Source organism: Mirounga angustirostris, unplaced genomic scaffold (assembly GCF_029215605.1).
Source record: "Mirounga angustirostris isolate CCGP_5_RB_7025 unplaced genomic scaffold, mMirAng1.0.hap1 SCAF_1, whole genome shotgun sequence".
Classification (NCBI taxonomy): Eukaryota; Metazoa; Chordata; class Mammalia; order Carnivora; family Phocidae; genus Mirounga; species Mirounga angustirostris.
The window spans coordinates 72,330,510-72,343,301 of NW_026991709.1; the positions used below are offsets into that span (position 1 = coordinate 72,330,510).

At 45.9% G+C, this 12,792-nt stretch overlaps 1 protein-coding gene across 20 annotated transcripts in view; it reads left to right on the forward strand.

Annotated features, from left to right (window-relative positions):
• The window catches only part of TMEM44 (transmembrane protein 44), a 37,731-nt gene extending 26,404 nt beyond the window's left edge, over positions 1–11,327 (forward strand). For 5 of the 20 annotated variants that reach the window (XM_045903137.3, XM_045903133.3, XM_054504268.2 and 2 more), the window contains 2 exons: positions 3,360–3,392; positions 6,086–11,327. In XM_045903137.3, the coding sequence (XP_045759093.1) occupies positions 3,360–3,392; positions 6,086–6,235 (183 nt within the window). In that variant the 3' untranslated portion in view covers positions 6,236–11,327. Of the gene's footprint in view, positions 1–919; positions 2,008–3,359; positions 3,393–6,085 lie in introns of those variants that run through there. The other 15 variants (XM_064579738.1, XM_064579337.1, XM_064579791.1 and 12 more) reach the window with 12 other exon arrangements.
• The last annotated feature ends 1,465 nt before the right edge of the window (positions 11,328–12,792 follow it).

Genomic DNA, 12,792 nt, shown 5'->3' on the forward strand with positions numbered 1-12,792 from the left:
GTGCTATAGAATAGCTTAATGAACTAGAGAAATAGAAAGGGTGCCATTTGGAAGCATATGGTATAATTTTTTAAAGTCTGTAAGGCTCCAGGTAAAGGAAATCTACTTAATGAATTCTGGGAGAGAATCATAGCTGGTCTGTACCTGGCCAGTCTTGAACACTTTATAATTAGAAGAAACAAAAAACTCTGTAATTGGTCCTGAGTCCAATACTGTGTCACCTCCCCAGTATTGGGAAAAGTCGCTTCTCCCTAAATGTAAGAGGACGAAATCTAAAATGTAAGCCTGGAAAGTGACCCTGTTTCCTCAATGGCTAGGACATACCTCAAAAGCCTTCAGAAAAAAAGGAAAAGTTACCCCATGCTTTGTAGACGGGAAGCTACATGTTGCTTCTTTGATTTCAGAAGCACAAAGAAGTGTGCTTTTAGAAAGGAGCTGAACTGACATATTACATGCTGTGGTACATGTCGGTGACAGAATCATGGTCCTAAAGACAATTTCAAGATACGAGGTAATGGGGCACCTGGGTGGCTCAGCCATTAAGCGTCTGCCTTCGGCTCAGGCCCTGATCCCAGGGTCCTGGGATCGAGCCCCACATCGGGCTCCCTGCTCGGCGGGAAGCCTGCTTCTCCCTCTCCCACTCCCCCTGCTTGTGTTCCCCTCTCTCGCCGTGTCTCTCTCTGTCAAATAAATAAAATCTTTAAAAAAAAAAAAAGACACGAGGTAATGCTCACAGATGTTAAGGGAGAAAAGCCATTTGCACATTGTGGTTTGTGTGTGTGTGTTTATGTGTATTTCAGAGGGCTATTCAGTAACTGTTCATGGAGGCTCTTTCTTGGAGGAGAATTATGGGATAGAATTTATTTTGTTTTTGAAAAAATTTCTGCACAGAAATTAACACATTTTGCTCTTGAAATAGGGAAAGCCGAAGGCAGATGCTTTCCTCCAGTGTTGAAACTGTTCCTGTGCCTTTTGAAGCCCAGAAAAGCACCAGAAAATGTTATTTATTTTCACTTTTGGGGACATGGAGAGAGATCTCAGAGACATTTGGGTTCATTGCACTCCTTGGGCACATTGTCATTTTTGGCTTAAGAAGTAACTTTAAAAAGAAATCCTGACTACTACTGCCACTAGAGGGCACTCTTCTTAAATTTTAGACTGTGATGTTGAAGATTGAGAAAGGAAGTTTCAAGCTTTCTTATCAATCCAGTTGGAGGACTCTTGGGCCTGTTTGTTTGCTCGGTTTTAAATAAACTTTTTAAATTTTGGAATAATTTGAGATTTACAGAAAAGTTGCAAAAGTAGTACAGAAAGTTCCTGTGTGCCTTTGCCCAGTTTCTTGTAATGTTAACATCTTACACGAGAATGCTTCTGGCAAAACTGAGAAATTAACACTAGTACATTACTATTAACTAAACTATAGACTTTATTTGGATGTCACCAGTTTTTCCATTAATATTCTTTTTCTCTTCCAGTATGTCACACTGCATTTAATAATTTTTTTTAACAAATACAGCCACTCACTGTGGTAACATCAGATTACTACTGCTATTTTGCATGACCATCTGTATTTTCTAAAGAAAGGTAAAATTTAAGCAACTTTTCTTTCATCTCTCTTTTTATTTCTGTTTCATTTGTAAAAGTTGTTTCACTTTTCAACCCCTACGTCCTCCCAACATCTCTGTCATTTGCAGTGTGTAGAACTATCATTTCAGTAATTTCATATCTTTTCCAATTAATCCTGTTTTTATTTTCAATTCTGTGGGTTTTTTTTTTCCAGTTTATGTCTCCCTCCCACAGCAGGATGTCATTAAAAGATGAATACTATGGAATTATCACTAATTTTGTTGGGTCTAATAATGCACTGTTCTTAGTTGGGTTTTTTTTTTAATGCCCTTATTTATGAGAGGCGTGCTGAAATATTTACAGATGAGATTATTTATTTTAAAATATTTAAACAAATAAAAAAATTGAGGGAGCTAGATCAAATAAAACAGGGGGGCGCCTGGGTGGCTCAGTTGGTTGGGCAGCTGCCTTCAGCTCAGGTCATGATCCTGGAGTCCCGAGATCGAGTCCCGCATCGGGCTCCCTGCTCGGCAAGGAGTCTGCTTCTCCCTCTGACCCTCCCCCCCTCATGCTCTCTCTCATTCTCTCTCTCAATAAATAAAATCTTAAAAAATAAATAAATAAATAAAACAGGGTGTGTCCATGGGTGTTCATTAGATGTTCTTTTATTGGTGTATGGTTGAAAATCTACAATTAAAAAGTTGTTTAAAATGGAAATTTAAGGGGCGCCTGGCTGGCTCAGTCAATAGAGCACACAACTCTTGATCTCCGAGTTGTGAGTTGGAGCCCCGCATTGGGCATAGAGATTACTTTTTTAAAAAGCGTAGGACCTTTAATTTAAAAAATAATAATTTTAAAAATAATTTAAATTAAAAAAAATTTTTTTAAGATTTTATTTGTCAGAGAGAGAGAGAGCACAAGCGGGGGGAGCGGCAGGCAGAGGGAGAAGCAGGTTCCCCCGCTGAGCAGGGAGCCCGATGCGGGGCTCGATCCCAGGACCCTGGGATCATGACCTGAGCTGAAGACAGACACTTAACGACTGAGCCACCCAGTCACCCCTAAAAAGTTTTTTTTAATGGAAATTTAAAAGAATTGAACAGTAGAGGCTTTGTTCTAATGTGACAACACCAAATCCTGTGGACTGTGTGGATCAGCAGTTATTCAATTCGACAGACCCTGACAGATCAGTGTACCAGACATCTGTAGATTCACAGCTCTATGTCAGAAACACACATCTCCCAGGCACTGCGTGAGCTGCCAAACAAACAAGAGCAGACCATCATGCACCCTTCAAGAACCTGAATCAGACATATTTGAGCCTTAGGGTGGAACCACCCATGCAGTAAAGGCTAATTAAAAATGAATCTTGGCTGGTAGCAAATACCCTGTATTTTCAAGGGGATTTTATTTGCATCTCTCCTAGTTTTATGGGTTTGAGTTGACTCATCTCAGCCATGTGGTTAATAAATGGAAGATTTATTATTATGCCTGATAATAATAATAATAATTTCTGATAATAGTAATTTTAAAATCTTGCATAGATTGTAATTTTTCCAAAGACCTGCAGCCTTTCCTAATTATCACAATTATCCTATTGATCATTTAGCTAAATTGTAGCCACCAGTGGCTGCTGCCTTTCTGCTTGCCGAAGTCAGCTTCTCCTCTGCCCCCAGATCACTGAAGGGCCCTGCCGCCTCGCTCACTGGGCTGGTGCTAAGCTCTGCTCCGCTCTGCTCTGTGATGCCGGCAAAATCTAGCCAACACTTGTTTCCATCTCTCTTTTTATTCTGCAGCAGAAGTATTGGGAAGCCCTAAACTCGGAGCAGGTATGGACAATCATACTCTCTCTATTCCAGAAGGGACGTCCCTGTGGCTTGATTCCATTTGCTGTTTTTGTGAGCCCTCCTTGGATGGCCGGGCCCATGCTATGTTCCTTTCGGTAAAAAAAAAAAAGAATGAAAATGAGAGGGGAGTCTGAGGCTCGGGATTTTCCACCCTCTCTCAGTTCAGAGTTCTTTCTGCTCTGCCCAACCATCTGGTAGGGACTCAGAAGATGTGTAACCCAAGGAGAAGCATGGTTTGGAGCAAAAGCCCAGGGACAAGCCAAGTAGCTGCAGGTTGGCGGTGGTGATGGTGCTGGGGGTAGCTGTATCCCCCCACACTGTTATTCTGGGACCCTGGGCCACTGGCCTGCAGGGGAGAGCTGAGCTTGCTTTATGCCAACCACCTGTGCCTGTCATCTCCCAGGATTCTTTCTGGTAAGAGCGGAGATCATCTTTTGCTCAGATTTACTTTATGCCTGGATTCCAGCAATGTTTTTGTTGCTTAAGATGAGGTTTCAAAACGCAGTATTCTGGGGATTCAGAAGGAAGAGATTTAAAATGTTTTCATAAGCTTAACCCACTTCAAAGAGCGCACTCGATCGAAGATGCCGGCTGTTTGGCAGCAGCTGAGTTGGTCAGGAGTAGCAAGAACAACTCTTAAGAAGCGCTTTCGGGAGCTGGAGCAGTGATTCTGAAATATCGCGGCGGCTAGAAATCACCCTAGGCGCTTGTTAAAATGTCAAACCTTAGGTTCCCAAACCAGAGAGGGTCGAGGGTGGGTGCTCGGCATCCGTCTTTTTTTTTTTTTCTTCAAAGATTTTATTTATTTATTTGAGACAGAATGAGAGACAGAGAACATGAGAGGGAGGAGGGTCAGAGGGAGAAGCAGACTCCCTGCCGAGCAGGGAGCCCGATGCGGGACTCGATCCCGGGACTCCAGGATCATGACCCGAGCCGAAGGCAGTCGCCTAACCAACTGAGCCACCCAGGCACCCGGCATCCGTCTTTTTTAATGAGCACCTTGGGCGCTTTGGGTGAGGTTGATCCACAGCCCACTCTGAGAGCTGTGATCTGGAACATGGGCCTCAGCCTGAAATCAGCATTCATCGAAAAGTATACTGTCCATCCTCAAAAAATGGAACAGGCCCCTACTTCCACTACTGGGCAGCTGGGCCATGGAGGCTGAAGGGCCGGGGAGCTCTTTGACTGGGGCTTTGCTTGTTATCCCCGCCAAGTCTGCAACCACATGTAGATAAGTTAGCATCGGAAGGGGCTGCCACAGCCCCCAAAAGGTGCGGGGGGCCAAGCTGCACCAACCGGATCAGCTTAGTCCCTGGCCTGCAGGGTTACTGGGGAGGGGGTGGCATTTTTAACATGACGCTCTTTTTAGTCACCAAGTAGTAGAACTCCATTATCGGTAAATCACTAATTGAATTGGGCTCTTCCTTTCTATTCAAAACAAAGCCACATTTTGTATTTTATAACTGGCATGGTGTGGGCATTTCTCTCAGTGGCTCAGGGAGCCCTGCAGACCTTATCTGGAACCCCTAAGACTGGACTGTTGGATTGAGCTTAAGTTTGAGCCGCCAGCGGCGTGTTTTTGTTGGAGTTCATACCACGACTGCCTGTCTCCTTGCCTGGATAGGTCATCTGGCCCAGGTGGACACGTCTTTTCCTGTTATTTCCTGGGTCTCTTGATACTGTTAAATGTGACCTTGTCATCCGAGTTATCAGTCATAGAAACTCAGAATTTAAAGAGGTCATATTTAGTTGCTGATCCAACACCCTAGCTTACCCCTGGAGAAACTGAGGGCCAAAGAAGAGAAAGCAAGTTAGTGGCAGAAGGAGGACTTGAGTCCAACCCCCACTTGCCTCCGTGGCTGGACTCACCAAGAAGTCCCTGCTCTTGGCCATGTGCAAAGTTCTCTCTCTCATTGGTCATATGAGAACAATAGGAGGGCTTCGCAAATGGTGTCATCAATGCGTATGTGACTGCTTCTCTTTTTTCAACCTTTTACACCTAACCTTTCCCATACTTGTATGAGTCAGAATAATAAAATATTCACTGCAGTGACCACCATTCTCAATTAAGTTTTAACTGTTTGTTTTGGACAAGTCTGCTGTGCCTCGAGTTTAGAGGAAATGGCATGGTGGGGAGGAGGGGCAGGCCAGTGCCCTGCTCTTAAGGAGCTCAGTGTCTACCTGAAAGGACAAGGCGGTGCCCATGTTCAGCTGTAAATGAATGGTATGGGCAGAACAAAGAAAGAAGGGTGTGAGAGCTCAATGAGTGAAAGCAGTCAGAGTAGGCTTCCTGGAAGAGGAGGTACTTACCTGGGCCATAAAGAATGGGTTGAATTTGCCTGGTCTATTCCAGGAATGACTTAGGCATGGAGGTGGGCATTCTCGGGATAAAATGACTCGTTCTCACTAGAGTAAAGATGGAAAAGGGGGGAAGTGGGGCTGGTCCGTTCCAGGTCGTTGTCCATTAACTCCTTGCTCTAAAGTTAAACATGTCTCATGAGGTCCTAGAAATGCAGGCCTGATTAACCTGCCCTTACTGTTTCTCTTGGTCTGTGCCTGGGTCATGAGAACCAGGACTGGAAGCTGTTGTTAGCGGCGGGGAGGGGAGGGGTGGCTTTGTAAGAGATGGGAAGTGTCTGTTCCATCCAGGTACCATTTGTGTCTTTTCTCCACAGTGGGACCCTGAAGACATAAACCTTGAAGGGAACAAAGACAACATGGAGATGCTCAGATCCCAGGTGCATAGGAGCTCCATGGGCCCAGTGGCCCTGACGTCTGATGAGGAACACCTCAGAGCCCCCAGTCGAGCATTTGTCAGGCACTGAGCAGGGAACATCCTGCAGTGACATGCATGGCAGGAATCTCAGCTGCCGCAGGGGCGGCGCATGAAAGTGAGGAACCAGGTGCTGTCACTGAGCTTGGCTGCTCTGCATCGTGGCTCAGAACGGAGTGAAGACTCTGGGTCCCGTGGACAGACCTGGACATGCGCAGAGTTTATTCTGATCAGAAGTTCCCAGAGCACTCTTGAAGTAGAAACCTTCATCTAAAGGGCATTGGGCCCTCTCTTCCTTTTCCCTTCAGATTCAACCATACCCTGAATATCTGCTAGGTGCCAGGAAGGAATTTGTCTAACAAGTAGCTCATGTGTTTGGATCTCCGTAGAGCCCCATTCTGCAAGACCTGGATAAGCCCAGGAGATGAGAGGGGTGGGCCCATATGCGGGAGATACAGGACACGGTCACCAGTACTCATGGGACCTGGCTCCTGCCCTCCCAGTCAGCCACTTGAGTTTTCTGCTAGAAGTTGGAGGTGGGACTGCTTGGTCAACCAGAAATTTGTGAGATCACAGGTGTTGAAAGGGCAAGAAAAGTTAATTGCTCTAGGTATCAGGACTTGCTCCAACCCGCCAGGGTATGTGCTGGGCAGGATTTGCAGGTGACGGGGACAGTCTGCTTCAGGAGCTAACATGAAAGCAGGCAGAGGGTAAGAGGCACCGTGGGAGGTGTTAAGTTCAAGCACAGCCATCTCATTTTAGGATTATTTTGATACTGTGATCACGGGAGAGGGGAAGGGTGGAGGGAATGGGGCCGAGGTGGGAGGAACACTGGAGTGAATAAATCATGATTGAGTTGAAGCATCTCACTGTGGAGCAGAGATGTCTGAATCCCAGCACAGCCACAAAAGCCAGCCCTGAGGGCAACTGAGAGACATGAGGACACACAGCTCTGCTCCTGGCTGGCCGCTTGGAGCCTGTGTGACTCAGTTGCAATTGCCCAGTTTCTCCAAAGGGGTAGTGCAAATCCCAGCAGCATGAAGAAGGGGGAGCCTCAGGGAAGCAGGTGGGTTCCACAGATCTCTGTGGAGATCTTAATCTTTTGAGTGCCTCTGAGCTAGAAGTGAACTTAAAGCCACCCTATTTATCCCCTTTATCCAATTGCTTTGATCCCTGGGTGTCTTGTAATGGAGTTTGCTAAAGTCAGTTTTGCTTTTTTTTTTTAAAGATTTTATTTATTTATTTGACAGAGAGAGACACACAGTGGGAGAGGGAGAAGCAGGCTTCCCGTGGAGCAGGGAGTCTGATGCCGGGCTCGATCCCAGGACCCTGGGACCATGACCTGAGCCGAAGGCAGACGCTTAATGACTGAGCCACCCAGGCGCCCCAAGCCAGTTTTGCTTTGTGATCTTAACCACGGAAGCTGTTCTTAGAGAAAAGATGAAGAGTTGAGTGGGGGATGGGGTAGAGAGCACATTCCAGATGAAATCATACAGAGGATTGGACACAGGGAAGGATGGAATCCAGTCCAGGAAGGAGGAGTCTGATGTGGCCGGGATGGATGGTGCAGTCTGGGCTAGACGGTAAAGAGGCTGGCAAAGCATCAGACCGTGGAGGCAAGGGAGTGGGCACTTAATACTTGGTAGCCATGACCGATACCAGAGTAGGAAGGTGACTGACATGACTCTGGTAGGCCATGGCTTTTCAGGAAGCAGAAATGTAGTCATGGGCGCAGTATGAATATGGAGAACGTATTTAATTGGAGTGATAACGGCAGGGCAGGAGGGCTCATCTTTAGAAAGGCAAGAAGGCACTAGGATAGGATACCATCTCTGGAGTTTACCTTTTGCATATCCTCCCTCTCTCAAGGGGAGGCTGGCCCATGCTCCCGAGGGCACCAGAAATTGGCTGGGTCCTGATGGAAATGGCCATTGACCCAAGAACATCAAACAGTCTCACTGATTTGAGCAGCACAAACTACCTGAGTCCCAGAGGTTGTCTGACTCCCTAGTTCCCATCGTCCCAGCCTTCCTTCACAAACCAGTTCCCCATGTTGTGGTCCAGTCTTGTCTCAAAGCTGAATCCCAGTCTCTTCAGCCAGAGTGAACTATTAAACTGAAAATTCTGGAAGCCAACTTTGGCCTCCTTGTTCAATAAGAATCTGCCTGTTATGCAAAGCTCTGGAACGCTGGAGCCTTTGTAAAGAGGTGCCAATCAAAATGCCTTTCTCCTAGTCGGAGAGTCCCTGTCCTGGGCCTCCACTGCAGCTTCATCCCTGTCAGACCAGGAGGATAACGGGAGTTACTAGCCCTGAAGAGTCACGGTGAAGGGGGTACCTATAAGGGGAGAGGCTGGGAAACAAACTGTAACCATCTCCTGCCTGCTCATCTGGATGTGAGTGACGGCATACTAGGGCCTCAGTTGTGCTGCCTATTATCTGCATGGCTTGGAGCATGTTACCTAACCTTTATGAACCGAGGTAAATAGAATCCCTATCTACAGAGCTTGTTGTGAAGACTAAGTAAATCAACAGCCATGAACTGCATAACACACAACGCCTGACTCTCAAAGTAGACCTTGAAAGGGATTTAGTTTCCTTTCTCTCTATACTTCCTGGCCGCTTATGTGCTGAAAGGCTGTTAGTAACCAAAAATATCAGACCCACAAATAGAACGGTCTTCAGAGGTTTGAATCCCCTCGACAATCCTTATAAATGATTAGCCCCCACTTAAGCTCTTCCAAAAAAAAAAAAAAAAAAAAAGATTTCACTCTTTTATATTCCAAAGTCTGTATCCTTTAGGGAGAGTTCTGATCACTAAGACTTTCTTAAAATCCTGTCTAGATCCAAAAGAACCACGATCTCCGTATCTCCTGCCAGCACTTCAGTATGCTGAAGAGATCTGTGAGCAGCACCTGATGCCACACTCAACATCATGTTTGTTACCATGGGGTATGAGCTCCTACAGAGTAAGAAGAGGTACTCAGCCAAGGCGCATGGCTGGGCTCTAGCTCCCAGATCTGATTCAGTGTGATCCTTGTCAAGTCATTTTGCTTTCCGGGTCACAGTTTCCTCATCTGTAAAATGAAAGTTAGGCCAGATTTCTTTCTTCCCTTTTATGAATGTGCCGGTGAATTTGTTTCCCAGAGAAGACAGACATCTTTATAAACTCTATTAAGACATTTCAGATTTACTTTGAAAATAGGATTCAATATATCATATATACTTCTGTTTGGATTTTGCTATCCAATTAAGATAAAATTTGTCTTTGTAACAAGAAGGGATCATAGCATTTGACCTTTAAAAATTTTGCAGATTCCTTCCAGTACTGAAAAACCAAAAACTATACACCACCTTCTTTCCAAACTTGGGCATTTTGGTGAATTCATTTAGTTTATTAAGAGGCTCTATTATTGGCAGTTTATTTTGGTCAAGTCTCATTCTTGCTTAACCATCTCTTATATTGAAGGATACATGAAAAATATTTTCCACAGTGCGAGAAAAAGGATCTGTATCGACTGAGGAAAAGGATAGAGATGTCCTAGGAGTGTCTCAAGACTGACTTCAGAATACTTTCAAGATTGTCTCCACTTCTTTTTCTGTGCCTACTTGATCATTCTCCGCATTTTCCAACTATGCGGGCATTGCTCTACTCTCTCCGACTTTACATTGCTTTTTTTCCCCCAACGTTCAGGTCGATGCTTTGGCAGAGCAGGCTCTGCCCTGAAACAAGCCAAGATACAGCGCAATGCTGACAAAGATCTCTTCAAGTTTACACTCCTATCTGGTATTGATCCAAAGGTCACCATCAGGTGAGAGGGGCGTTCTTAAACAAGAAAGAAGTTCAAGAAATGGTGCTAAATCGAATGATTTGGAGAACATCTGCTTTGCTTTTTCCTTACCAAACTCATAAAGCCAAACAAGGCACCAGGCATCCTGGGCTGCTGCTTCTGGGTTGGACACCTCAACAGCGCGTTAACTTTTAAGTGCCTTCAGATTCACTCCAAACTAATCTGTTGCTTGGAGCACGCGTCATACTCTCCCGATTCCACCGGAAATTTTCACCAGCCGCCGGCACTGGCGGCAGAGGGCCCTGCTCTTCTCTCCCGGGGTCCTCAGGGTCTGCAGCTGCGATTGCAGCAGGGCTCAGTCCCTGTGGGGGTCAGGGGCGCTTGCCCCCCTTCAAGCCCTGCTGGCCCGATCAGAACTGAATCCGGCCGACCTCTTTCCCGAGAAGCTGCCGAGCCCCGCAGTCCCGCGGTCCGCTCAAACCGCCGCCCGGACACTTCCGGGAAGAGCGGCACCGCGCGGCTCAGCGCGTGCGCACTCCACAGCCACCGCCTCCCGCGAGTCCCGCCGCGCGCGCGTTCCCGCCTCGCCGCGGGCGCGCGGGGGTCAGGAGAGCGGCCGAGCCGGGGCTGCTGGTGTGCCGCGGGGGTCGTGCTGAGATGATGTTCCCTTGCCTGACATGGTTAGACCACTTGACCTCCTCTGTGGTGTACTGTAAATCACTCTCGTCTTTGCTTTTAAATACACATTTTTAAAAAATAAAGATAGTGAGGGTAATGGTTTGTTTTTTGGGTTTTTTAGGAATCAGGTTGTAGCAAAACGTTTATGAAGAAAAACAGCAGTGCCCTGCTCCTCCCCTCCGCCCTCAACAGCCCTGCTTCTCAAGCAACCATCCTTTTTTTCTCTCTCTTCTTTTTCCTTCTCTCCTCTCTCTCTTTCTCTCCCTCCCCCCTTCCTTCCTCTTTCTACCAGTTTTAACTTGCTTGTTCTAGTAGTTTTCTCACTAGGTTTGATTTCAAACATGCTTTTTGGCTCTCAAGTTCTAAGAGTATACTTTTTTCTCTTAGCTGGACTATCTCCAGCTTCCCTAAAGTACGGGCTAATGAGGCAGAGCAGCTCCACCTGTGTGTTGAGAACTATGTATTAAGAACTGTCTTCACGGGGCGCCTGGGTGGCTCAGTCGTTAAGCGTCTGTCTTTGGCTCAGGTCATGATCCCAGGGTCCTGGGATCGAGCCCCGCATTGGGCTCCCTGCTCAGCGGAGAGCCTGCTTCTCCCTTTCCCTCTGCCTGCCTCTCTGCCTGCTTGTACTCTCTCTCTGTCAAATAAATAAATAAAATCTTAAAAAAAAAAAAAAACTGTCTTCACATCCTGCAGGTTGCTGTGGGATCCTCCAGTGCCAGAGCCCTGTTGGTTACATGGTGATTCCTAAACTAGCTTGCAGCTTCTGAATCCAGCCTGGTCCAATTCACATATTCCTTCAAGGCAGCCTGGCAAGTTCCACTCCTCTACTCTGGACTTGACCTTACCCTTCATCCTGTTAACCTTTTTTTTTTAAGATTTTTTTATTTATTTGTTTGACAGAGAGCACAAGCACAAGCAGGGGGAGCGGCAGGCAGAGTGAGAGGGAGAAGCAGGTTCCCCACTGAGCAGGGAGCCGAGGTGGGACTTGATCCCAGGGCCCTGGGATCATGACCTGAGCTGAAGGCAGACACTTAACCGAGTGAGCCACCCAGGCGCCCCTGTTAACCTTTCTTCCTGCAGGTGTCTTAGTACTTGGAGCATCTCCAGTGCAAGTTTGAGGGATTTTGGACACCCACAACTGGACAAAGGGCCCTCATCCACTGCAGCCTTTACCAGAGATAGCCTGGCCATAAAAGAGCTATTCCATAGGCCTTTCCCTCTGACTAGTAATTGCACTTTGTGAATATGTCTATCCCAAAGCTCTGATTTGTGTGATACCTGTTCAAATATAGGCTCTTGGGCTCGACCCCTCGGTGATTTCCTAGATCTGGGCAAGGCCTAGCAATCTTTACCAAGCTCCTCAAGTGATTGATTCTGTTACAGATGACCCAGGACCACCCTTTGAGAAACACTGCCCTAAGGAAATTGCTTTAAAACTGATCTATCTGGGCTCCTGGGTGGCTCAGTGGGTTAAGTGACTGCCTTCGGCTCAGGTCATGATCCCAGGGTCCTGGGATCGAGTCCCACATCGGGCTCCTGGCTCAGCAGGGAGCCTGCTTCTCCCTCTGACCCTCTCCCCTCTCATGCTGTTTCTCTCTCTCTCTCAAATAAATAAATAAAATCTTAAAAAAAAAAAAAAGACAATCAGAGCCTTAAAAAAAAAAAACAACTGATCTATCTGCATGAGGTGTTCTCATAAAACTTTTTAGAACAGGAAAAAAAAAAATGTGGTTAAGTCCCCATACCCCACTGTTGGGAAAGATTAGACATTATACTTTAAGGAAGCAATGATATTTTACCATTAAATCTAAAAGATTTTAAAAAAAAAAAACCTAAAAGATTATAGAACCATAGCTGGAGTATTAGACCTGAATTACCTTGAAATCATCTAGTTCAGTGGCTTGCTCATTCTCACAACATGAATTCCCAGTTCTAACATGGTTTAAAAAAATCTACAAAAGACAATTTCAAGTAACAAAAGTAGAACACCAGAGAGTGTGCCACTATTAGTGATGATTTCATTTTATTTTATTAGCAATTATTTTAAGAACATTGTTTACTAATAGGATCAGAAGAGCCTTATCAGTCATTCTGTCTTTCCGTTATAAAGGGATTATGTGGATTCAAGTAGTAGCTACT